We start from the raw sequence: 26,774 nt of genomic DNA, 5'->3' as shown, positions 1-26,774 counted from the left end.
CTCACTCCTTTGACATCACAAAGGAGTCAATGAAAACTAGCTGTGGGAAAAAGTGAAAAACAAGAAATTTGGTTATGTCTATATTTAAGAGCTGCATAAATGTTCCTGTGTCCCGAAAGGGAAGAATATTCTAGGTCTGGGTTAGAGAGAGATCTCTTTGGGTTTGCTAAAAAAAAATTATCTTGGTTTCTGTGTAGTAGTTGTTTTGTTCACACTGGGCTCTCTTTCTCTTTTAAATACATGTTTACAGTTTTAAAAAGGACTAGCCAGGCTTGATCCTCTTGCATAAACAAGGCAAGAGCATGAAAGGGAGTGTGTCTGTGGATGGAAGAAGGGAAGATTTTCCAAACATGTCTAATCTCAATTTAACTGATGTTTATTTTCACCTCTAAAATTATCAAGCAGAAAAACCACCAGCATTCCTCTAGGGCATGAAATAAAGCTGCTGCTGTCCTTCCATGTCCTGTATACTTGATTGTTACTCGAATGAAAGGGGTACGGGTAGATTTTCAGGTCTATTTTAGCACCAGGAAAAATTGCCAAAGCTGGCTTTGACAAAAGCAAACGATGTGTGCTCAGGTATAATACAACCATGTTTTATTTAAGTTCTCTCTTTTTCACCCCCGTATTAGCAAGAGTTCAGAGGGAATTTAAAGTTCTGTAAACATTAACTACCCCCTTCCTCCCCTTTATAAGTTTACAAAGCAAAGGAGATCAGGAGACCAGATCTGTGGCACTTCCTAGCCTCTCTGTGCTACTGGATCCAAAAACTATATACAAGTCTGCAGCCATCTCTGTATAGTTACTGTACACATTGGGGGAAGAGGAAGAAGAGAAGAAAAATCAAATGAAATAAAATCTAAATCAAACTGCTCTGGAGTAACTTCAGTTTTCTTCTTCAGGCGGCAATGGTAGAAAAAGATGCTTCACGCAGCAGCGTAACTTCCATGGGCACACTGCAACCCTGTGCAAGTGGGAGCGTGGGCAGGGGACTACAACCAAGTGCATTGGCCATTTCAGACGGTTTAACATTTCTGGTGGCAGGGACAGGAGACTTTGGATGTCAAGGTACCTAAGCACAATTGACTGGAAGTGATGGGAGAGTGTGCTACATAATGAGGACCAGCACTCCTTACTTTATCCCTCCATGTGGGTTCTACAAACAGAGACGCTGCCAATACTCAGGTTCCTTGTCTCATTTATTTCACTTGGAGGATGATAGCTCCCCTGCTCTTCGAGTTAATGCTGCTGCAGAACTTACAAAATTCTGGACCATCACCATATGTCACCAGATGAATCTGGCTAGGTTTCAAGTTCCAAAAGTAGTGTCAACTCCCACACAAAACCAACAGGTGAAGATACATATGGTAAAGATCCTATGCGTCTCTGAAACGAGACAAATTCACAGCAGAAGGGTCCAAAATAACTGGCCCAATCACTCTGGAGGAAGTATAATTACAGGAAAATTCAGCCTGAAATAAGAGATGTACGCTTCCTCCCACAACTTGAGTCCCCAACTGTCCAGGAAGGCTGGAGCACGCTGAAGAATGATTTCCAGCAGCTCTGACATCACTACCCGATGAAGACAGACGTAAACTTCCTCTCCAGATCCAGTGTGTGGAAGAAGGGCTGGCAGGGACGTGCAATTCCAATCCAATCCAAGCTGTATGCTGCCCATCACTTCCTGCTGTTTTCAGCTCTAGTGGTAGCTTATGAATGTACCTCCAGATTTGGAAGGCATCTTTTAGCCCTGACGGAGCACGGAAGTCAGTATCTGCGTGCCATTTTGGTTTTGAATGACATCTGTTAACCATGAGATCTCCACCATGATTGCACCAGTTAGATATGATGAGAGTGATGAAGGAAGGGAAGGAAGCTACCATATGTAGACCTCCAAATGGCTTTCCAAATAACTTGGGAGAAGAAATCACAGCACAGTGATTTGCCCTCAGCCTCATGAATAAATCTTCTTTCCTACCTACCCAGCAGAAAGAACCAGAGGCTGATATAAATGAAGGAGATCGTGCAATCTTGGGCAGAAAGAACTTGTTGAGGCTAGAAAAAGCAGCCTGAGATGATTTGATTCTGGGATCCATTTTGCAAGGCAAAGATGATTGCAGGAGACAGAAAGTACTGTCCAGCAGTGGAGAATGCATGGTTAACAGACAACGAAAAGCCAGTCGAGTTGCATATACTCAGTAGTCATCCAAAGTCTCTATTTCTCCCATATTGAGCCGCTCTGATGAGGCATTCACTGAGAAACCTACAAAGCAAGACAGAGAATATTTAATACACAGAATTGCTACATTTATACACTAATCCCTTTAAAGGAACAAAAGTGATTCAAGTCAAAGACAACAACTGTGAGACAAGTGGAAAGTGGGCAAGGCTAGAACATTACAGTATTTACTCAAAAGCAAGACTAGGTTTTTCCCACGTATGCCATAAAAAGTGTGTGTGTGTTCATCTTAAATTCATATACAAATTCAAGCTATGTTCAATAACAATAAACTTTTTGTGTAACAATTTTAGTTAGGTTGTCTTTCATATAGGATTGTCTTCCTTTTGAGTAAATACAGTATTTAGTCATTTTAAGGGCACTATCATTCATGCTGACAGGAAAATTAACCCATTCTGGACATTAACAAGTGACACTTCCCTCAAATCACCACAGTTTGGCAAAGAGCTCAGAACATTGTTGATTCTTAAAATATCCGAGATTTAAAGTAGTATTCAAGGCAGAACTTGGCTGTGTCACCAAGGCACTAAACTTCTGCTTAACTACTCAGACAGGATGAGGTATGAAATGCTCTCATTTTCTATTTTACTTTAAAAGGAACAAGTAAGCATGCCTTCTGGTAAAGTCTTCTATATAAAAATGTTCAAGAAATCTCCTCCCCCATCTCTGGTTCAGACTGGAAAAACCTTTTTTTTTTTTCCTGAAATCAGTTGGGTAGGCTTCTGCAACTTCTTCCCCACCTTTACCAACCATCCTAGCTGGGGAAAGAACATCGTGAGAACAAAGGGACAGGCATAAAATGACTCCTGGAACAGTGGTGGCCAGGCAGGAAGTCACTAAACATGGATGTAGCCCCAAGACAGCAAAGAAAGTGCCTCACCAACACTGCCTGTTTTCACCCCTGGAATCTAATGCATCTTAAAACAAGCTGTTACTCCAACACTGCAGAAGGATGGGTAGGATGTTTATAATCAGGGTGTTAGGCCAATCTGATTCCAGTTTGGAGTTCCAGAACTCACCTAACAAGCTGGGATCTGCACGAACCATTTTTTGTTTCTTCTTCTTTTTGCCACTCTGCACTGCCTCAAAGTTGGATTGCTGGTTGTTGCTCTGATTAGTCTGAAAGACTGAATGCAATGAACTATGGTTCATCCCCCACACAGAATCCTGGAAGGCAAACAAATAATGTTATTTGTTATGCGCTGGAATTAAGCTGTGCCTACTCACAGAGAGTACATACTCAGTATACAACCACCTTACGCCATACTTCTTTGCACAATATTTTTTGATACCTGAAATCTACAGAAAGTTATCAAAAGACAGCTGCACTACTAACACACTACCTGTCTTCTGGGCAATTCAACAGTATAGCTTGCTTTCCTTCCAAAACAATTCTTCTACCTGTACAACCAAAGAGGTAGGTCTGTTTCTCCAATAACCGATACAAATATGAACCCAAAACAAAAATATGACCTGCTGCTGTCGCTGTTGGCTGGCTTTTTGTTTGGCACGACGCTCAAGAAACTGCTTGGCAAATTCCTTGGCTTCAGGGGTGTCTCCAAGATAGGCTCTGATATAATCGTGAACCTCATAAGGAGATTCCACTTCCTTCAGGAAAGAGACAAATGTGGGAACTGCAACAAGAAGGGAAGATGAACCGTAAGAAGAACATGCAGATTATACAGACATTGAAAAAATAGTTCAGAGCAGTCCTGTATTAGTTGTTATAATTTCTCCATATATTTTGAAAAATCATCTTGACCTGCAAAGTAACAGAAAGCCCTTGATCACTAAGATACAGAATACATTATTTTTTTCAGAACCAGCATAAGATATGTGATGAAATCTCCAATTTAACAATTCAGAACCTAAATTATAGCATCTAGTCTGATTCTAGCTAAAATGCTAAAAAACATTGAGAGCCGAGTACTGGAATCTCTTCCTAATGGCTCTAACAGTGGACAGAGCAGACCACCACAAGTTTGATGTACAGCTGTGATAACCTGATTGTATCTGTACACACCGTGAAACATTCGCGGTCTTTTCTAGTTCTTACCATCCAAGTTGTTGGCTGTGTTGAGTGCATGAAGCATCTGTTCACACCACTGAGTGAATCCATCCTGGGCTTTATTAACCCCTTGAAACAGCTTCAACAATTTTTCTTCTTCTTCTACTTTTTTATTCTGCCGGCTTGTAACACCTATAGATTTACTAAGGCAGACAAACAGCACATGAGAGCATAGTGTGAGGAGAGGAGATACATTTCCCACAAACACATGCTGCAGAAGACTGAAAATAGCTAAGTTCCAACAGTTTTACGGAAGTTTCTGCCATCTGCCAAATCCACGAGTAGGAAAGTACACACAAGCTAAAATAAAACATATTTTATAATTTGGCCTTTCCCTTGTAAAAAAATGCCCATGGAACATTATGAGATCCTGGAGATTCATTGAACAAACAGGGGGGTTCACATAACGTTCTCATCCACTGAAAGAATACAGACAACAGGTCTGAGTCTCACCAATGAAAGGAGAAGGTGCTTACCTGATGCTAGCATTGCTCTTGTTTTTATTGGTTGCATTACGAGGTCCCACTTCTTTTACTGCATCATCCCAGAATCCCATATTTGAGTTTTTTGTATCAGCATTGCTCCAAATGCTGCTGACAAAGTCTGATGCCCACTGGCTGCTAGGATTGGTGTTTAGAGAGCCCCATACAGAATTGCCAATGCTGGTGTGCAGGTTAGAATGTTGCTGGAACACAAGAAAATAGGATGAGATGCTTATTAAATTAAGAAGAAAAAGCAACAGGTCCAACTAAATAAGCCCAACAACAGGGTAAAATTATTTGGGGAGATTTTCTCTGGCCTCTTCTTTAAAAATGGAGTAACTGGGAACGGTACTCACTGTTGTGCTGCGGGACCTGTTCGGTGGCTGCTGGTGCTGCTGTTGCTGCTTCTGCATCTGCCTAGCCTCTTCCTGCTGAATCTCCAAGAGAGATTTTGTAGTGCCTGCAGGTTTGGCAACATTTCCCCAGCCAGAGAGTTTTTGTTGCTGCTGCTGTTGCTGCTGCTGCTGCTGTAGGGCTTTCATTAGTTCACGCTGCTGGCGCCTTTGCTAGAAGATAAGGCAGACTATTCCAGCTTCTATATACATGAGAATCTGCCATCATTTTCTACACAGAATTTTAATTATGGCTTTTAAGAAGTGTTTTGTTGCCCAAATTTGCCTAAAGTAAAAAAGTGACTTTCTGCCTAAGTGCAGAGATTCCCAACCAGGGCTCCCCAGAGCTCTCCAGCTTTCCCCCATTATCCTGTCTTAACGGACTCAGCTACAAGCTATTCCTGGCATCGCCATGAAAGCAGGGAACCAGTCGCTTCCATAGACCTGGTGGTGAAGGCTAGATGCCTACTCTTGCCTTAAACCGCCTCCTTTTTCTCCCCGGCATCCTTCTTGGGTGTGGCAAGGAAACGGGGCCAGTTGACATCATTTTCAGGCCAGTCTTGGGGCTCCTCCACAGTCATATGACTGAATAAGGCTGACTTAGTACTTCTATAATGCATACATGAACATATATACCCACCTATATATCCTGCTTGACTTTCATGTCAACAACAAAGGGGAATGCAAAATGGCAAAGCAAATGACTTCTTTACAAAAACGATTTATTGGGAAGTCTACCATGGGAAATGGAATTAATCATATTTTTTAAACTTAAAGAAACACAAGAGAGCTAACAATTGCACCAGGCACACTTTTCAGGGTTCTACTTCCCTCAGATTGTATTTTGCACAAACAGTGGACAATGTACTTCTAAAAAGAAACTCCTGAAAGTATCTTCTGCCTAATGTTGTATATGTGGACATCACAAAAAGTTGCGTGAAACGTCTAGCCGAAACTCGCATCACAGACCAAGTCTGGTCATCACATGAACAAGGCATCTACTGAAGAAATCAAGACACATGGTGATAAACTTTTCAGATTTTACCTATAATGAAAGGAAATTTAATCATCTGATTTCTGTTATTGGGAATAAACTGTTCATGCCACCTGGACTGTGCTTTTGAAGTCTTCCTCACTGGTGAGGTCCACTTATGCCAACGCTTTTAGACCAATGCTACACAATAAAATATTAACGGCTGCATGATTTCAGTGCTGCTGACTTGAGATAGTAGTTTGTTTACAGAAAGTCAAGGAAAAATCTTTGGGTTTGGTATCACTCTCATGAAACTAATCTCCTGTCTCAACTGACATATCAAACTTCTGTAGCTATCAGAGCTTTCATGCAGTCTCCTTTCAAGCACAATTAAAGCTACAAGTTACTGCATGGAAATGTCACCTGCATTATGTTAGCTTTCAGATGAATATTCCCATGCGACAATCCACTTAAAAGTTATTAGCTTATTGCTGTAGATTTCTTTTGTGGAATCATAATAAATACTTAATCACAGATATTTCTCAAACAAGCAAGTGCTGCCCCAGTTTCTCCCAACTCAGAGACTGGGTGTATACCTCGGATACCTTGACTGACAGATCATTAATTTTGCAATCTAAAAGCTCACTCTGGTACAAATTAATCAAAACAAATAACTTCAGATCATCTTTCAACTCATAGTCTCAGAGTTGCTTTTACTTCCATGCAATTCCAAACAATGGCTCTATTGAATGGATGATACCATCAAACACCAAAAGACCCATGCTTCTGTATCTGTGGAGCCTTAGTTGTGGAGGATCTCCCACATTACATCCTAATTTGCCCATTGTATACAAATCCTAGGGGCAATTTTTTTACTGACCTGCTAAATGGGCTAAATGATAAACCTAACCAGAAAAATCTTGTGTTCTTGCTATCAGAAACTAATTCATTTGTCTCTAACAAAATGTCATTATTTGCCCTTGTGGCTAAGAAGATAAGGGCCAAAGTGATCCTGCAGAGCGCAGATATCTAGAGTAACTGTAAATAGGTATATGTAATCTAGAAATGTTCTTATTATTCTTACTGTAACTATTAATTGTAATCTGTGTTGCTCATTCTTTTATTTCGCTATTTTATTACTGATATGATTGAAATGTTTTAAATCTTTTTAATATTGTAAATGGCTTATGGCTACATGCAATTAAAATCGGACTTAACTGCAAATCAATGATTTCCACTGAAGAGAATTGCTGCTTCGCATGGTGGGCTGGGATGCCCAGTTTCCCCTTTTCACTGAGTTCTTCCCTAAGGTTTTCTACCTATGAAAACCCTGCAGTTCTACTTTTTTTTTTTTGAATGGAGTCAAGGAATTCAAGAATAATAAAATATGGGCCCTCGAGCTATTTCACTAGTATTAAACAGCACCCCTCATTTAGAGAAGTCAGAAACTTAGAGGTTTGCTGTTATTGTTTCCTCCTCTGTTCTTAAGGGGAAAATGGAAAGGGAGAAAAATGCAAAACGATAACTCATTACAAAGTTTCAAAAATCACAAAAAGAGGAACTTCTCCTCCATGACATTAAAAACAAAGCTCATCTTTCCGTGAACTTATTGGCCCTTATAGCTTCCTGATTTGTAATTTTATTTTGATGTCATCTTCGACATAATATCAGTTTCACATACTCTAATAATTCAGGAATTAATATTTGAGACCAGAGAGGGTTTCCAGTAGAATGGTATACATTGTCTTGCAGCAGATAACAAGCTCATTATAAGCTCTCTATCTAACTGAGGGACACAGTCTTTTACGTAATAAAGCAACCATATGATCAGATGGTAGATCATGGCCCACTAACTTTAAACACATGCGGGGAGGGATTTGCTGCCAAAATGGTTATATTAGAGTGACATCTTCAACCTAAATCTGGGTATCTAGGGTATTAGAAGGTGTCGGATACCAGTGGTACATAATTCTCTGAGAATTTTCTCTCTAGTTGAAATAACTGTTGGATATACATGTGTATATCAACATCCCCAAAGTTCCCCAGGTAATTCTAAGGGTAACATTTTGTTCCAATTGCTAACATGCATCAGTTATATCAATTATGATATCAATTGGTTGCCTATCTATAACAGCCATGAGATCTCAAAGACTAACAGAAAAGGAATTACAAAGTCTGCAGTTGGGACAAGACAAGGGCTGGGACAAAACAGTCGAGACAAGCTGCCTGCAAGCCAGAGGAAGGACTAACTCACTGACTTGCTGTAAACAAGGACATGTGTGTAATGTCAGTTCTACAATATTCTGAAAATAAGGCATGGTGTTGAAATTTAAGAATGTAACAAGGAAATAAAAAATGCAGAGGAAAATGGAAAAACGCCACAAACAACTAGAAAAAGGTTATATACATGCATGAGTTACACAGATGGAAGAAGTCCCATTTAATGCCTTTGATTATTTTAGTGGGTCTGAGAGTTGGCATACAGTGGGAGAAGAGGAGATGGCTGAAGACACAGACATTACTGCTTTGCCTTCTATTGAGTATATTGTTTCTATTTGATTACAGAATCATAGAGTTGGAAGGGGCCATACAGGCCATCTAGTCCAACCCCCTGCTCAATACAGGATCAGCCTAAAGTATCCATATCTGTCCAGCTACTGCTTTTGCTTTTCCCTGTGTAACTGCAGCGGGAAGATAAACTGAACATGGAAAGTTTAGGTATCACAGTGACATCTAGCGGCTACAACACACAACTGCAGCCAAATCAGGAAGCAGGGATGGATTTCTTAACAGTAAGAGATTCAAGGATGTCAGATGTGGATGCCTTTCAAAATATACTGCTGAGGTATGGTAAGCAAACAATTGCTTTAACTAGTAGCTACTGGACACCTATTTTCCGAGCTGTAAAATTTACCTCTTCTCGAAGTTGCCGCTCTCTTTCTTCTTCAACCTTCTGAATCTCTGCCAATGACAATGTTGCCTGGGATTGACATGACCTTGAATTTGATTGCTGACCCCATGTTGATGAAGAAGGAAGCTGAAGGTAAAGACCCAAAAATTGACAGTTTTTTTAAAAAAATGAGGAAGTAAGGAAGAAAACAAACATCAATTTTCCTCTTTTCCAGCTAGGCAAACAATCCCATCCACCCAAATTGTGACATAAAAATAAAAATTATAGATCAGGAAAAATGGTGAGAATCAAGCAGACGACTGCTGTCTAAAAACAAATGTTCCCTAACTATGCTGAACAGTTTGCGTGTGTACTCAAAATGGGCTTATCTTCAATGGTGCAACTGACTGGCAAAGGGGGACTCAGCAAGAATGAAAACACTGGTGGACAAAATCAAGCTGCCCACTGACTGAACCTAAAACTACCCTCACGCATTTCAGTTTTCCAGAGTCGAAAGGCAAGCTTTGGAAACAGAAAGGCAAATCTTAACACAACCAACAAGCAGATTCCGTGCTGGTTTGAGCCGTGAGCCCAATTTACGAGAGGAACTTTGTACAAGTAGAAAGACCAGAGCAGGTACCTTCATTTGTGCAAGTTGCTGCTGCTGTTGCTGCTGCTGCAGCCGGCGCAGAGCCTCCTGCTGCTGCTGCCTTTGCCGCAGAATCTCTTTCTGGCGTTGGAGTTCCAGCTCCTTCCGCTTTCGTTCTTCCTCTTCGTGCCGCTGTCGGGCTGCTTCCTCTTCCATGCGCAGCCTGTTTTCTTCCAGCCGGCGCTTTGCCTCCTCTTCTTCACGTGCCCACTTCGCAGCCTCCTCTTCCTTCCCAGAACAGAAATAACATGTAAAGTCTCTAAGTGGCTTTAAGGATTTTCTTTTTTTAAAACAAATGGATGCATTACACAAGATAAATTACACAGATAAATTTCAAAGAATGTAACTTACTCCAAAATATCGGACTGATGGAAACAATTTATTAAAAACACCCTCCAAGCAATTCCTGGCGCTCCATTACATTCTTATTTTCAATTTAACAATTTTAAGCCATTTATCAGTTTTTAAAATACAGAATCTTTGTAAAGTCCTACTTAATCAACCAAATAAAAATCAAGGAATTTTAGCATCTACCGATAGCTGGCGCCCATACGTAAGGAGAAGAAAATAAAGTCACACTGGTAGGTAGGAGGGGAAAAAAAGAACAACATGCGAGGGAGAACAGCTTATTCAGCCTTTCAGATCTCAAGCAGAAACTTCTCTGGCCCTCACTTTGGACAAAGGACCAAACTGCTATGAACCATATGGACTTTTGAGCAAGTGCTCTTTGTAGAAAAGCAGGTTTGCTCATGGCTTCCTGAATCCTACATATTGTGTCTGAGGTGATGTGAAGAAACATGAAAGCTCTATGGTTGGTGTCAGGCCAAACAGCAGTAATGACAAGTATTAACAAGAATGGCTCATAAGTAGATGTGTGACTTTTGTGGCAGTTACCAAGTGTCTCTGCAAATCGGACCGTTCTGAACAAGGCAACACTGCCTCTTTTTCACCTGTTTACGAAGCAATTCTTCCCGCTGCCGTCTTTCCTCTTCTTCTCTTCTCCTCTCCTCAAGTCTTCTAAGTGCTTCCTCCTGTTGCTGCCGTTCCTCTTCCTCCCTCTGCCGTCTTAGTGCAATTTCTTGTTCCCTCTGTCGCCTCAGGGCTTCCTCCTACACAGGGAAATAAAAATGTCAGGCAGAGATTAGCAAAAATTATTCCAATGTAACTGCTGAGTGCTGCCCAAATTGAGTGCTGACTCAGGAAAGTTTTAAGTATTTTGGGATACATTTTGTTAGCCTTTACATGGCCATTCTGTTTTATATTGCTATAGCTGAGACCATGATCAAGGACAGAATAATTAATGCCTTAAGGCATGGCAGTTAGGCAGATGGTGATGGTACACACCGTTTAAAACTTCAATGGCTTTCAATAGGATTCATTTTACACTTTCACTGGTATTACAGATTTTAAATAAAGTGTGCAAAAGTATCAGAAAGATATCAGAAAAAAAAGGAGTGAGATTGTGGTTTTTAACATATTGAGGACTTTTCACACCAGCTTTTGGAATACTCTTGTACCAGACCATGTGTGCAATATCTGTTCTAAATACATTTATGTGTTACACTGAATTTTATCCTTGAGGAGGATAGGTCTAACTATTGCTACTTGCATAACTAATTTCATTTATCTAGCGTCAACATAACCAAATCTCTCTTGCATTTGTTATTTAATTGCAATATAGTTTTTGGATATATGTTTTATTTGCCTTGGCTGGTGTAATTAAGATGTTGGCTGTCTGACTTCTTTATGTTTGCAGTTTCACAGACTGAATCCTAGTTCCCTCACACAAAGAGAACCTTAGCATTTATTAGACAAAAATAGAATTCTATGCATCCTACAGGAGATAACCACTTAAGGACTAACAAAATTAGTTGTTTTTGAAAAATGTATGATGAATTTTACATAAAATAGACCACACTTTTACATAAGAGATGGAACAGGCAAAATTTATCCCTCTAGCTCCCCCCTAACTCATTACAATGGGTTCTCGTCATGATATTGCTGCAACATTTATAGCAAATTTTTGAGAGATTACCTGCTTTCTGCGAGCTAGCTCCTCCTCTTCGCGCCTTTTTCTCTCTTCTTCTTGTCTCCTAAGAAGTTCTTCCTGTTGCCTCCGAAGTTCTTCCTGCCTCTTTCGCTCCTCTTCCTGTTTGGCCCTTAGTTCTGCTTCTCTCCGCTCCTGCTCTAGCTGAAAATACAGAACTGGTGTTGGAAGTGAAGTCCACAGTAAGTGAAATATCTCTACAGCATATAGTGTGATTCTTGCTCTTACAGTACAAACTGGCTTCATGTTACCATCCTTTATTTTAGCTACTGGTTGGATTTGCTAGGTTTCTTTAAGCCATGTCTACATGATCTCTTGTAAAAACAGTTAACCTTCAGAAACTATGGAAATAAGTTCAGAGACGGGCAGCAAGCAGATTTCATACTTTTATATGACTGACTTTCACTCCATTTTTCTTCTGCCTTAACCTTATTATTATACCTTTCATATCTGTATTTTTAACTGAATGCTATTTTAATCTAGGTGCTTTTTATTGTTTTCAGATTCTCTTCATATTAATCTACTGATGTTCATATATTATGTGCTGACAACTCTTTATATTTTATTATTTTTTATTGTACCAGTTCTTATTATAAACCTCCATGAAATTTTAGCTTGGAGAAGTGGAATATAAATATGTTAAGATGAATCAATGAATGAGCAACATTTGCTCCAGAATTAACAATGTCTTCATCGCTTGCTGTTCTCCAACTCTGGCAACACAGACCATGTCAGTCACCTTGAAAATGGAAATGACAGAGGTTACAACTGGAGCTGCCAGTGATAAAATACTCCTATTATCGACCATTTCTTACCTTTGCAGCTTTGGCCTTTTCAAGCTGCTGCAATTGTTCTAGAGCTGGTCCCTGAGTTGTAGTATCAATTGGGAGATCCCAGACACTGCTTCCTTCCCAGACTGCAAAACAAATGGGGAAAACAGGCTGAATACTAATGAATATTACATCAGGAGAACATAAATGTGTAGTTGTGTATTGTATGCTGACCATTTCACTAAGAATTAACAAATATCACAGTACATAGGTCTGGATGGAACCTCACTTAGAGGAGCCCTTCTGTTTCTTGGATTGTACTCTTTGAAAGTCTAAAATGCATCAAGAAAGAATTTTCTTTTCCCTCACAGAAAGAGCAGAATAGGGAACAAATATACAAAAATAAAAACATGAAAATAAATGGTTGCAGAAAAGTCTCTAATTAAATTGTATTTATTTATTTATTTTTATATTTATAAACCGCCACTCTCAAATGTCTCGTGGCGGTTTACAGAATTCATAAGGACAATAAAATCCCATAAAACCTCATAAAAACATAATTAAAACACAATATCACGATGGCGGATAATAAATATATAACCCACTCCCCTCCCCCTATCCAGCAAATGTCCATTACTCTCTATCCACTGAAAACGCAGGAGAGTGGGAGGACAGATGGCCCCACACTGCAGCAAAACACCCGTTGAGGCCTGGAGCCAGTTCCCTCTCTCCAACCTAGCCTAAGCTGTTGAGGGTAAGGCATAAGAGCAGGAGGAGAGCTGGACCCAGGTTGGAATGTTCCCCACTACTTGGCTTTGTTTGGCACTGCTCGTGCTGCTGGGCCACTTCTTTCAGCCCAACACTGCCACCAGATATGCAGGAGAGTGGAAGGAGTACCAACCCCCTCTGTGGGGCCTGGAGTGTTGGAAACACAGGAGATTGGGAGAACAGACAGCCCTGCACTAGAGCAAAACACCGGTTGGGGCCTGGAGCTGATTCTCTTTCCCCAACTCAACCCTGAGCCACTGACAGTAAGGCAGGAGGAGGGTTGGCCCTGGGTTGGAGAACTCTGTGTTGCACCTCTGCTTGGCATGCAGAAGGTGCCAGGTTCAATCCTTGGCATATCCAGCTAAAAGGATCAGGTAGTGGGGTCTCAGCAAGACCTGTGTCAGAGACCTTGGAAAGCTGTTGCTACTGTCATTAGGCTGTAATGACTTTGATAGACCAAAGGGCTGAGCCCAGAGGCGGAGCCACAACAAAAGCCTTCCTGTTTTAACAGGTATAATACCACGGAGTCCCCTCTCCAAAGCAGCCATTTATCCAGGGGGACTGATCTCTTTAGGTTGGAGATGGCCAGATCCGCAGGTCTCACTTGGAGACTGGCAACCCTACAGCACTGCCCATTCCAAGCTCCAGACCTCACTCCACAGATCTCACAAAGGCCTGCAAGCTAGAACTAGCTGCCTTTCAGGGTGTAATGGGCTTTGCCTCTAGTATTTCCAATAAATTCTTCTCATGTATTCTAAATAACATCCTCTGAGCCACACTCCAACTTCTAACAGAACACTGATGCCTATATTTTAATCTTTGTGTCAGAAACTAAACCCATAAAATGGGGAAACTGGAAGATAGCTTTATACCCCTACTGCAGCATTCTTCTGCATACAAGCAGAAAGTAAAACCCCTTTTATTTATGCAGAATTCACCTGATATAGTCAATGATAAATACATATCCACTTTCTCCAACACCAGCTGGAACAAACACACTATCGAAAATGAAAGTTATTTAAAGGGACCTGGATTCCAAAATATTCACAAATGGTTTCACACCTGTAGCTTGTGGGGCTGTTGACTGAAGTTCCCAAATAGACCCCGTATCTGGCACTGGCACAGACCTCGTTACAGGTGGTACTATGTTCTGCTCAGACTTCCTGTAATGTAAAGATAATGATTCAGCATGCTGACTTCAAAAGCTAATTTCTACTCGGCTATCAGACAAGTTTTAAATTTTAAAATCACCTCTGAACTCTCCTTTCTTAGCAGCCTGAACAATCATATTAAGGCATTATTGTAAAACTTCCTTAAATTTGAGTATTGCTCCACGAACTTCACAAAGCAGCCTTCTATCAACACTGGCTGACATTTCAGTGCAAAGTTTTGTACTGACAGCAGTGAAGGGTAGAATGTGTTAAATACAGGAAAAAGACTAACAAGAACAAAGTTATTATGAACAAAGTGACACTGGGCCTTCAATTTTGTGTGTGTCATGCTGCAACTAAAAAATGGCACATTATATATTACATCTTTACATATAAACCTATGATGTTCTAAATATCAATCTAAAAATGTAAAGTGTGAATGTAACAAATATTTTATTTATTTATTGTTACATTTATACCCCATACTTCTCTAGCGGCTCAGTGTCGCTTACAAGAAATTTTAAAATGTGTCTGCAACCTACAGGTAACCGACTGCAGCTTCCTGTTGAGTGAACACAGTAGTTAGCTACCTCAATATGTGAAAGTGCTCTAAGACCTGGATTCTCACCTCATCTTAAGTGCCTGGAACTGTTGCAAGAGGAGAGCCAGCTGCTGCTGTTGCTGAGATGAGAGGGCTGCTTTTTGCTGTTGTGCAAGTGCATATTGTTGTCTTTGAATAAAAATGAGGGAAAGTTTAATGCTTATCTACAGAATGATTATGCCACTCTTGTAGCTCATGATGTTTTTTCATTTAAAAATGAAGAATACAATTGCTAGGACATATTCCATTACCTCATCTCACAACTTTCAAACCGGAACGTTCATACAGAGACAAATGCCCCCAAAACACATGCGACATAAGAGGCAGAAATGACCAAAATCCAGTTACTTAGGTATTTACTTCAACAAAGAGGATTCAGTATAGCTTCTTCACATGACACCCAGATACAAGGGAGGCCCAATGTTCACTATCACAATAATGTAAGGGCAGGTTGGGGGCTACAGTAAGGCAGATACTTTCTCTTGCAGATGGCAAAAATAGCCACATGCTGCATGAAAACAGAAATACAAAACAGCATATAAATGCCCAGCACATTGTGGAGGAGCAGCAGCTCCTATTAAGAACTACTGACAAAGGTAACTAAAGCAGCACTACACAGCCTTTAGCAGATCTTTTTCTAGACTTACTGCATCAAAAACTGCTGGTACTGGATATGCTGCATTTGGTACATGGCCGTGAGTTCCTGTTGTCTAGACAGTCTTTCCTGGTCCAACTCACCCTGTGAATGAGAAATAAGCAAATAAATGACTCAGTGATGCAGCATCTGCTCTGCATACAGAGGGTTTCCAGCTTCAATGCCCAGCATGTCCAGTTAAAAAAAGAGAGAGATGTCAAAATCCTCTACTTGAGACCGTGGGAAGCCACTGCCAGTCAAAAGTCCAAAAGTCTAATTCAGTATAAGGAAGCTTCACATGTTCAGGCTGAGAGGGTGGGGAAAACAAAGTTGCACTTACCTGTAACTATTGTTCATCTAGTATTTTCTCTGCAGGCACACAGGGGGACTGCGCATGAGCAGGCCTACCAATAGAGTGGTCTATGCAGCTAAGAGTCTCCAGGGTGCTATGCACCAGCGTGAGAAACTTGCTTCCACTTATGTTCCTGTGTCACAGCGCCCCCAACCTTTAGTACCTATAGCATTGTCAAAATGCAGCATGCAGCAAGACTACAGGGAGGGTATGTGTAACTGTGCAGAAGATTCTCAATGAACAAGTTACAGGTAAGTGCAACTTTGTTTAATAGAAATGTTATCAATATATTTTTAAAAATGACCAGAATCTGTATCTCCTTTCCTGACTCCTTGCTTAATATTTGTTAAAACCAGACTAATACAAAGTATCTCTAAAGGTCACAATTTTTCTGGTAGCACAAAGTTAATCAAAGTTCCGTTAGGTATGCATATACAGTTCCGTTAGGTTCCGTTAGGTATGCATATAGGGTTAGGTATGCATATAGAGTTCCGTTAGGTATGCATATAGAGTTATCTTTACAAGAAATGCAAATTTATTCCCAGACTGCAGACAGGTGAAAGGCCACTTACTAAATTTGGCACTGAGTGCAATTTGAACTGGAAACCTCTCAAATCCCATCTCATTTTGTTAGCCATCATGTTATACTACCTCATACTTAGCTCTACAGATTGCATTATTATTATTATTATTAATAAAATGTTTTTCATTTAAAGTTCATTGTTGTACAGATTATGTTTCTTAAGTATTTACCAAGTGTGGAGGTGGTGCTGGAACTGGAGCAAAAGGGACCCTTCCCCACCTTTTCATGATGTCTCCAAGTGGCTGGAAGGTCTCATCACAAGCTCTTTTCACCAATAGAGACATTGTGAAATACCCAGCCTGGAACCATTCGGTCATCTCCTGATTACTAAACGGACCTGCAGAAATCACCCAACAACACATAAGGTAATAAATTCCATGGAGTTAATACAGGATGCCTCCGACAGGTTTTGAGCTCAACAATTAGAGTAATCATAATATTAAAAAGAATGTTATGTGGAAGAGCACTATATAAATATTGACATATCCCCACCAACTATTGGCATAAATGGCTGAAGACAGGCAATGGTGGCTCACATGATAAATAAAGTGTGGCAACTGTCATTCTGATAGAAATTTTCTACACATATTCTCTAGTAGAGCCTCTTGTGGTGCAGAGTGGTAAGGCAGCAGACATGCAGTCTGAAAGCTCTGCCCATGAGGCTGGGAGTTCAATCCGAGCAGCCGGCTCAAGGTTGACTCAGCCTTCCATCCTTCTGAGGTCGGTAAAATGAGTACCCAGCTTGCTGGGGGGTAAACGGTAATGACTGGGGAAGGCACTGGCAAACCACCCCATACTGAGTCTGCCATGAAAACGCTAGAGGGCGTCACCCCAAGGGTCAGATATGACCCAGTGCTTGCATAGGGGATACCTTTACCTTTCTCTAGTATCCAATCACCCACCTCTTCTGCTCACGCCAATCCTACTTTAGGAATGTACTGGTACCTTTTGCTTATATAGAGAGGAAAGTATTCAATTTTTCGACACACTTTATTACAAAAATCAAGAGACAGAGCCTACCCTGAATTTCTCCCTGGGGATCTTTATAGTACCATTTTTGCATGGACTCATGGAGTAATGGTACTGATGAGCCCTTTGCTCTCTGATCTTGAAGCTTGGCGGCTAGTCTTTCATCATCCAGGGCACTGTCTTGCAAATATGCCACCATTTTCTCAGCTTGCTGCAAAATAAATTGAAGCTTAGAGGACTTTATGAAAAATAACACAGGAGGTCCCTTCCAATTCTATGATTCTATGAACTGCAGCTGGTAGGTACAAGGGTAAAAAAAAACCCTTTAAATTCCCTGGTTTTCTTTGGGATTGTATAATGCTACAGTTATGATTAAAAATTGAACTCATACTCTAAAATCAAGAAATGTCAAGTGATGTACCTGCACTTTATCATTCAGGTCTACAGATTCTGCAGCCCTGGATTTAGATCTCTTTATTAGCAGGGAAGACCTCTGAGGCAGAGAATCAGGCAGATTCCCCGCACACAAAGCTTTTTATAGACAATCAATCTGCAGCTTTACAAATGGAGGGGAAGTATTTGGAGGGAAGTATTTCTGATTTTAAATTATGATAATATAAGAAGAAACAAAAATACTACCATTCTCACTCCAAATCCTCCAAAGATTGACGTGCCACACTTGTCAACAGACAAGTCTACCTGATTCTCTCCATCACTGCTGGGCTAGACTTCTTAGTAAGTTCACATAGGATAATAATGTTGGAACTGAAGCCCACATGCTGCAGCTTCAAGTAAAGGCATTTGGGAGCAGGAAGTCTTTATGCTGGGACCTTCCAGCCATATTTTGGATTCTAAATTACTGTTAGCATAACCCACATTGGAATTATACTGCAAGCTAAATACCTCAAATACATAATTATGTACATCTGCAACAGCAAGGTACAGGCATACACAGGCTCTATTTTGCTATTAATTCCTGGTCACATTCCTTTGTTTAGCCACACAAGAATGTCTTTTACTGCTGACAAAGAGTCCATGTATGCATACAGGTACTTTAGGATTACTAAAATGCCAAGTATTAAAAAGTTGAACTATACTTTAAATAGACCCAGTGGAAGGTACATGCAGTCCAATACTATGCCTATTTAATTTGAAACAGGCCTACTGTGTCCAAGGCTTTCCATTTTAAAACTATTCTGTTTCAATACCACATTGCAATAGGCAACAGTTATAAGTGCAATACTCAAGCAGCAATTGTATTTTCGGGGATGAGCAAATAGGAACTTAAATTTTTCAGATTCACTAATATATATATATTTGATGATTTTCAAAAAATTATTAGAAAACTGAAATCTCTTGCAAATATGTACAACAATATTTGAGCTGCTGGTCAATGAAGTATTCTGTGTTATCTCTCTCCAGATTTGCTAACAGAGATTAACTCAGTCTGCCTCCCCCATAACTTTTGATTTGCTATTTCTGTGTGCAAAGATAATTTTCTAGATGATATTTTGAAACTGGGCCCCAATAACTGAGTATAACAAAAATGCATATCACTTCAGACATGAAGGATGTATAAATGGAAATTTTTAAATTTAAAATACACAGCAGACATAGGAAAGGATGTCCGTTCATAGGTATTTTAAACTGGAAAAGATGTCTCTCTATCTTACTTAGGTATCAGAACCCAAGTATGTCACACATGAAGCGGCTCCATGCAATATATGAGGCAGTCAGGTATTTAGGCTGAGAAAAGGTCACTCAGTGGGCGTCCAGAGCAGAATGGAACTGTCTCATACTCTAACCACTAACCTCTTCAGCTGCAGCATGAGCAACAAGGGCCCCCTCAGTAGCCACTGCATTTACAGCAGGGCCCCAGAAGCCACTCCATTGGCTGCGCAGGTAAGTCATCTGCAGATTTGCAGATCACTTTGGGGGAAGGGGGTATTAAACACCCCAATGTAATTTTTTAAAACTTTTAACCCATGTATGTGTGCACATCTGCCTACATATGATGTGCACATCTGCCTACATATGAGATATATTATTTCATATTCCTCTGTACATATAAGAGCAGAAATTATGGCTATTCCACTACAGAAGCAAACCACATGTCAAACGATACATTAAATTATTTCAACACTGGCTTGACTCCAACAACAATGTACAATGCTGTGTACATGCACAGGGTTCTTTCCCATACACACCTTCTTGCTGCTACTTCACCAATCTGTGATGGCATACAATGTAACATTGGAAACTGTGTCTGAGGCTAGAGGGGAAATTGACAATATGTTTGATCCTAACCATTATCTCAATATCATTTCCTTCTCTTAAGGACTGAGGATTGGTTTTACAGCATTAGGATGTAATCATAACTATGAAAGACTGGACATATTCTTCTCGTGGCTGGGGAAATGCAGCTAGCAAAAGCACAAATAAAATTTAACAGTAATATGTTTCTGAGAAAAGATTCATTACCTGTTCTAGATGTTTGAGGCCCTCTTCATCATCTGGGTCAGCTGGAATATTTCCCATACCTGGAGCAGCTGTGATTGATATCTGAACAGGCCTTAAGGCAGGATGTGGGTTAGAGTCTGGAAGTTGAGCAGGGGAAGCTACATCTGGAGTAATTGGTGAAGGTTGGACAGTGGAAACTGGTTCTAAAGGAAGAGAAGAATGGAAAGTAAATTTCTTTCTGTGTTCTGTGGCTGGCTGACTCATGAGGAGCTCTGAATTAACTATTATCCAAATAAGTTGTTCCTAATAAATATATCTTTGTCTAAGGGTAAAAGTAAAATAATTCTGACCCTCCTTCACCTAACACTACTAGATGCACAGGTAATATCAGTTGAGGTAGTTCATACAGTAAGGAAAAAGGATAGTGAAAATTCTTCCTACATCCGTCCAACCGATCCAGTTGCCAAGCTACACTTGAATTAATTTTATTTATTACATTTTTATACTGCTCTCCTTTGAAGCACAGGATGGTTCACAGAGAACATGAATCCAATACGACAGATACAACACAAACTCGGTAAATGCATAAACATCAATAACACTGAACATTTAATCATTCACTATTTTAGCAAAGGAAATGATACAACAAAGAATCCTAGATATCCATCGCCAACAGGATTTCAATCAAGTAAAAAATCCACTTTTTCCAATGCCTCCACTTAATAATTTGAGGCCATTACCTTATTTATCTAATCTTGTTTTCCCAGAACATAGGAGATCACTTACTCTCTTAAGATATAACATGCTCCCATCCACTTTTAGGGAAGGCTTATTAAAAAAAATACCCATCTGTGATTGTTTATGCATCTGCCAGGATGGGAGCATTGAGACATCTGAACATGTATTACTCCAATGTAGACTATACGATCAATTCAAGGAAGAACTTATATCTTCCCTACAGAATAAGCCCAACTCAGAGGCAATCACAGACATGTTGTCAGACAAAAGCACAGAAATAACTTCTGTTGTGGCCAGATTTGCTTGGAGAGCAATCAAAACAAGGAAGAGCTGGTTGGATTCGGAGCAATTTAGGTAGAGATAATCTCAATTGCTTGAGATAATGCTTGTGAGTTTTAAAACCAGAATGATTCTTAGTACTGTAATAATAAAGACTTGACTTGACACTATTTTAGCCATTTAATATTTTGTCCATAACTCAGCAGATTGGTCAGATTGAAATTGCTCAACGATGTGTCCAGTGGGCATTTCTGATAGGAGGGGTTTCTGGGGGGTTCAGTAGATCGGCGGCCTTTGACATCGTGGATCACGACCTTCTGATCCACTGCCTCGCCAGCACAGGGATACGGAGCACAGCCTTGCGCTGGATACGCTCCTTTCTCCAGAACCAGACCCAGAAGGTTGCGATGGGGGAAGAGTTCTCGCGTCCCTACGGACTCCCTTGTGGGGTACCGCAGGGCGCAGTCCTCTCCCCCACTTTATTTAACATCTTTATGCGCCCTCTGGCCCAACTGGTACGGAGTTTTGGGCTGGGTTGCCACCAGTACGCTGATGACACCCCACTCTATCTCCTCATGGGCGGCCGCCCGGACTCCCCCCTGGAACCATTCGCCAGATGTTTGGAAGCAGTGACTGAATGGTTTGAGCAGAGTCGCCTGAAACTCAACCCCTCCAAGACGGAGGTCCTGTGGTTGGGAGGCAGAGGGCAGGACCAGGCAGCGCGCCTACCCACCCTGGTAGGAGCGCAAATTACCATCACGAGTGAGCTACTGACAGTTGCACCCCATCTAGGCTGAGCTATCCCACTTTCTTGCTTGTACCCTTTCTGCCTAGCTACAGGACCTCTCTTTTTGAAGGGTTGAGCTTCATATGACTACTTCCATCACTGCTACGGACTTGGGGGATGAAATCCAGGCAGCCATCCATCAGAGGGAATACCTGGGTGTCATCGGCAGATTGATGATACCAAAGTCTGAAACTCTGTACCAGCTGAGCACTAGAGTACATGTTGAATAAAATTGGAAAGAGGACTGCCCCCTGTGGCACTCCACATGTGAGCTGGCAGTGGCTTGATTGTCTCCAATTGCTACCATCTGCCTGCAACTCCAGAGAAAGGAGATCAGCCACTGGAGGGCAGTCCCCCATATCCTGGCATCAGAGCTCATGGTTGACTGTGTCAAATGTCCTGTAAGGTCAAGTGATGTTGGCAGCGCTGATGTGCCATGATCCAGCTGGCGATGGAGGTCATCCATCAGGGTGACCAGCCCTGTTTCCACCCCATGACCAGGCCGGAAACCCGACTGGGATGGATCTAAGATATCTGGTCTGCAGTAGCCCTTTCTACTACTTAATTATTAAAATTAACCAATAAAAACGAGATTTTCAACACTGAAAAAGAGCTTGATTTTTTTAGCTGATCCCATATAACTTGCTTTTAAAAATGAATACACTGTTTTGATTACCTTCTCTAATGGGCACTTTGGATGGTGGGATATCCTCCATTTGGTTCTCTTTATCTGCTGTTTTCTCTATTACTTCTGGATCATGGTCCTCTCTTCTTTCAAGCAGGCTTGTTGGTAATGGCTCCTGTGACTGTAATTTTGGTGGAGTACCTGACCTGGCAGATGGTGAAGATTCTTTCACTGTTTCTTCTGTTACTTCTGAAATCATTGATATTTTTACTTAACTGGTCTGGAAAATGGAAACAATACTTGAGAAATACACCTAAGAAACCCTTCTTACCTGCTGCTGTTCGCTCTGACGTAACTCCTTCCCTCACATGCATTTTATCTAGTTCTTTGGCTTCTTCACTGTGACTTCCATCTGAATCACACTGGTCTTCACCCTCCTCTACAGGGCGGAAGTCCATTTCCTGCTCCTCGGGTATTGGCTCCTTCTGAACCTTCTAAAGAAGAAACACACACATTCACCTTTATTTCACTATGTATAAATAGCAGATTATGATATACCATGTCCATAGGAAATTTCTCACTTTTAAAGACAGGAATGCCCCAGATGAGTCAAAAGTTCCCATTTCTTCTTCTGCATCTTCCAAACACCATTCAGGAAGGCTATCCCTATCATCTTCCATACTGCCACTGCCACATCGCACTCTTCGGTAACCCCGCTCATCATCTCGTTCTCGGAAATCAAATTCAAACCTTCGCCGTCGCTCCATATATTCTCTCCAGCCTGCAGAACGTGGACCATCTAAGGGGGCATAAAAGTTACTTTACAAAAGAATTTTACAGGGAAAGAAAATGTGTAGAAGGTGAAAGGAACAGAGAAAAACAGGACATTGAAGACAGCACAATTTGACATAACCATAAGATCACTGCAGCTTCTGATCCTCCTGGATATAAGTATTTTGTACAAGTTTGTCTCCCTTTAAAGACCACTGACTCTTAGCTATGTTAATATTAACAAACAAGGGAAACTTAAGAATACCTGTGCAATGTAACTCTAAGCAACTGGATCAAACATAGCTACAGAAAGACCACTAAATGTTACTGTATGCAATGACAAGCGACCAGTCTAAATTTATTTTTCCTGTTTTAGACTGATTAAAAAAATGTTTCTCCCATTTTCCATCTATACTGAGAATGGATTAACCAAAGTACAATGATTCTTTTGAAGAGAAAAGGTACCAACTAGTGCACAACATACATTAATTCCCTCAACTTTTTTTTTTAAGGCCAAAAGAGCAGGGCTCTAGCCTCCTACCTGAGCAGTAGAGCCATCTAAATTGGGAGGGTCAGCCTATGGTCATTTCAAGCGGAAGCCACGCAGATTTGCATTGCTCTACTTGAGCGAGCACAGGGATAACCTAACCAGTTTGGATGACTTTCCCCACTGAAGAGAATAATGACATCTCTAAATATCATCTCCTTATTTGTATTTAATAAAAACTGAGCAACATTTACAAGTTTACAAATAATTTTCATGTGAACACTCAAACAGATCCAAGCCACTCTGCTATATATCTTGTCCAGATAGTTATTCCTATATTTTGGTTGACAAGGTGTACATATTCAGGAGGACAGGCATTGTCTAAAAACTGAAGCAGATTCACTCTCCCAATCAATTCCTCAGCAGTTACTACTGAGTATTACTGAACCTCACCCCTACATCAACCACAAAGGGGCAGCCTTTGTTAGCAAAGCTATTCTAGAGAATGGGTAAATGTAACATGGAGTTCATCAGAGTATTGTAATGCCAAAGGTAAAGGTAAAGGTATCCCCTGTGCAAGCACCGAGTCATGTCTGACCCTTGGGGTGACGCCCTCTAGCGTTTTCATGGCAGACTCAATACGGGGTGGTTTGCCAGTGCCTTCCCCAGTCATTACCGTTTACCCCCCAGCAAGCTGGGTACTCATTTTACTGACCTCGGAAGGATGGAAGGCTGAGTTAACCTTGAGCCGGCTGCTGGGATTGAACTCCTAGCCTCACGGACAAAGCTTTCAGACAGCTGCCTTACCACTCTGCGCCACAAGAGACCAAAGGTAGATGAATTCTATTATGAAAGTCAGTGACCTCTGTACTCAACCACACACACACGGCCTCTTCCAAATGGATTTCTTTCCCCCTCTAGTCCTATCCGTTTGCAAAAGGTAAATGCACACATCATTTTGTTAGGAACAGTCAACTAGCCTACATTTTACAAATGAAATTAGAGAGCCTGTACCTGGATAAATGTGGGGTTTGAGCCACACCTTCAGTTGTACATATGCTGAATGCAACACAAGAATTACTCAATGCACATATGAAGAAAAATCAACCACCTACTATAGCTTGTGAATAGGGCTTCCAACTGCTCACTACCAATCCTCCTTCTTGGGGGGGGGTATAATCTGTGATTTTGATTCCATCTGTTGAATTTGGTAAGGTAGTCTGCTAGCACAATAATTCTGTGAAAGGATTTATAGCTGACTAACTTATTTCAAATGAGCCTCTTGTGGCGCAGAGTGGTAAGACAGCAGAAATGTTGTCTGAAAGCTCTGCCCATGACGCTGGGAGTTCAATCCCAGCAGCCGGCTTAAGGTTGATTCAGCCTTCCATCCTTCCAAGGTCGGTAAAATGAGTACCCAGGTTGCTGCTCGGGGTCAACGGTAATGACTGGGGAAGGCACTGGCAAACCACCCCGTATTGAGTCTGCCAAGAAAACGCTAGAGGGCGTCACCCCAAGGGTCACACATGACCCAGTGCTTGCACAGGGGATACCTTTACCTTTACCTTATTTCAAAGTTTTGCTTTAAATGGTTGCATGACGATAAGTGAGCATGAGAATGAGGCAGAGAGGGGACAGATGGAAGTCAGTAACTGCAGATTCCAATGCATTTATCTGTAACCTGGAATAAGTTGGTTGTCCGAGTGTGTGAGTCAGACTAGAAAGAGTTCAGCATAAGCCATTACCTTCATAAGCGTGGTTCTGCTACTCAGCAGGCTGCATTGCAACCCCAATTCTGACAAAATTCCTATCAGAATTAAAAAACCTTCAAGACCTCTCACTGAGTGCAAGACCTAATACAGAAAATCTTTTTCTTTATTCAAACACATACAGTATTTTGATCAACCAGTAGAGGGTCTGAAGCTACTGCAACTCCTAGTCTGTTGCTCAACTACGGGTATGTGAAGTGCTAAATCGTGTATACGATTAGGGCACTTCCTACTTGCAGTGATTAAACTGGTGCTTGTAGTAATTTCTATTACCAGAATGGGAAGGCCAAAAGGCCTAGATATGTCCCTTTCACAGAGACTCAGTGCGTTGAAACAGGCATTTGAAAATTTCATACCACAGGGGGTGCAACATCACTTGGTTAATAGCACCCCATTAATCTCCAAATAAAAGGGCATAGTATATTTTCTCCAGGCAGCTGGGACCCTAAGCTAGAAACTATTTTTGAACACACCTCATCAAAAAGCTCCCGTTTTGTATTAGGATGAGTTTAGAGATGAAATATTAGAGGCCTTCCATTTAACACAACTTAATTGTTTCAGTTTCAAATGTAAGAGCCCCATCTTCTAAAGAAGATACAGCAAGTTCTACTGTTAATAAATCTCTTTTATATAAACAACTGTTTTAATATTCAGAAGAATTGTACTATTGCTATTATTTTGCACACTTAAATCTCCCTCTCAGAAATGATCCTATACATTCCATAGCACAGAAAGGAAACTGCAAGTTGGAACATGGAGAGATTTATAAAGACAGAGAGATCAAGTATTATTGTAATCCTTGAACAGAATTCTGTTTTAATAGGGTATACAGATCTCATAGTATAAAGCTACTTTTGTTAGTCTTGTAAAACCTGAACTACTACCACCTGATCCTACAGCAAACTAACATTTTTTGATCTTACTTTATATACTTGGTTTAGTATAAACTAAAATTTCAACAATTTCCTTAAATTTATTTCTGAACTAAGGGGAAGCTACAGAATGTTCATACAATACATAATGCAGCATTCTTTAATACATGTATTTCTGTCTAGTGGGTAAGTAGTGGAAAGTATCTAACAGTGCTTCAGCCTCAGGAATAATCTAGACACGAGCCTGTCATGTAGACAGCCTTTCTGAATTAAAAAATATGTGATTCAGTAGTGTTCTTTGTTTTTTAAGCAAGATACTCATGTCCTAACCAAGTCTCTCACATCTGATCATCATGAGGTGCTGGTTCAGCTGTTTTAATACTGTCTAAGTTAGACACACTGCTGCTTTATTGTGCATTTA

At 40.7% G+C, this 26,774-nt stretch overlaps 1 protein-coding gene across 3 annotated transcripts in view; it reads right to left on the bottom strand.

Annotated features, from left to right (window-relative positions):
- Positions 1 to 580: 580 nt before the first annotated feature.
- Positions 581 to 26,774, bottom strand: part of GIGYF2 (GRB10 interacting GYF protein 2) — a 74,300-nt gene continuing 48,106 nt past the window's right edge. For 2 of the 3 annotated variants that reach the window (XM_077349287.1, XM_077349285.1), the window contains exons 9-28: positions 23,039 to 23,256; positions 22,789 to 22,951; positions 22,509 to 22,706; positions 20,050 to 20,231; positions 17,620 to 17,779; positions 16,770 to 16,936; positions 15,678 to 15,769; positions 15,058 to 15,159; positions 14,341 to 14,441; positions 12,556 to 12,656; positions 11,729 to 11,884; positions 10,644 to 10,802; positions 9,685 to 9,921; positions 9,069 to 9,191; positions 5,146 to 5,355; positions 4,784 to 4,992; positions 4,296 to 4,450; positions 3,713 to 3,873; positions 3,259 to 3,406; positions 581 to 2,263 (exon numbers count right to left, since the gene is read on the bottom strand). In XM_077349287.1, the coding sequence (XP_077205402.1) occupies positions 2,196 to 2,263; positions 3,259 to 3,406; positions 3,713 to 3,873; positions 4,296 to 4,450; positions 4,784 to 4,992; positions 5,146 to 5,355; positions 9,069 to 9,191; positions 9,685 to 9,921; positions 10,644 to 10,802; positions 11,729 to 11,884; positions 12,556 to 12,656; positions 14,341 to 14,441; positions 15,058 to 15,159; positions 15,678 to 15,769; positions 16,770 to 16,936; positions 17,620 to 17,779; positions 20,050 to 20,231; positions 22,509 to 22,706; positions 22,789 to 22,951; positions 23,039 to 23,256 (3,110 nt within the window). In that variant the 3' untranslated portion in view covers positions 581 to 2,195. The remainder of the gene's footprint in view (positions 2,264 to 3,258; positions 3,407 to 3,712; positions 3,874 to 4,295; positions 4,451 to 4,783; positions 4,993 to 5,145; positions 5,356 to 9,068; positions 9,192 to 9,684; positions 9,922 to 10,643; positions 10,803 to 11,728; positions 11,885 to 12,555; positions 12,657 to 14,340; positions 14,442 to 15,057; positions 15,160 to 15,677; positions 15,770 to 16,769; positions 16,937 to 17,619; positions 17,780 to 20,049; positions 20,232 to 22,508; positions 22,707 to 22,788; positions 22,952 to 23,038; positions 23,257 to 26,774) is intronic. The other variant, XM_077349286.1, reaches the window with a different exon arrangement.

Source organism: Paroedura picta, chromosome 8 (assembly GCF_049243985.1).
Source record: "Paroedura picta isolate Pp20150507F chromosome 8, Ppicta_v3.0, whole genome shotgun sequence".
NCBI lineage: Eukaryota > Metazoa > Chordata > Lepidosauria > Squamata > Gekkonidae > Paroedura > Paroedura picta.
Note: the sequence above shows the minus strand (reverse complement) of the source record. Positions and strands in the feature narration are given on the sequence as shown.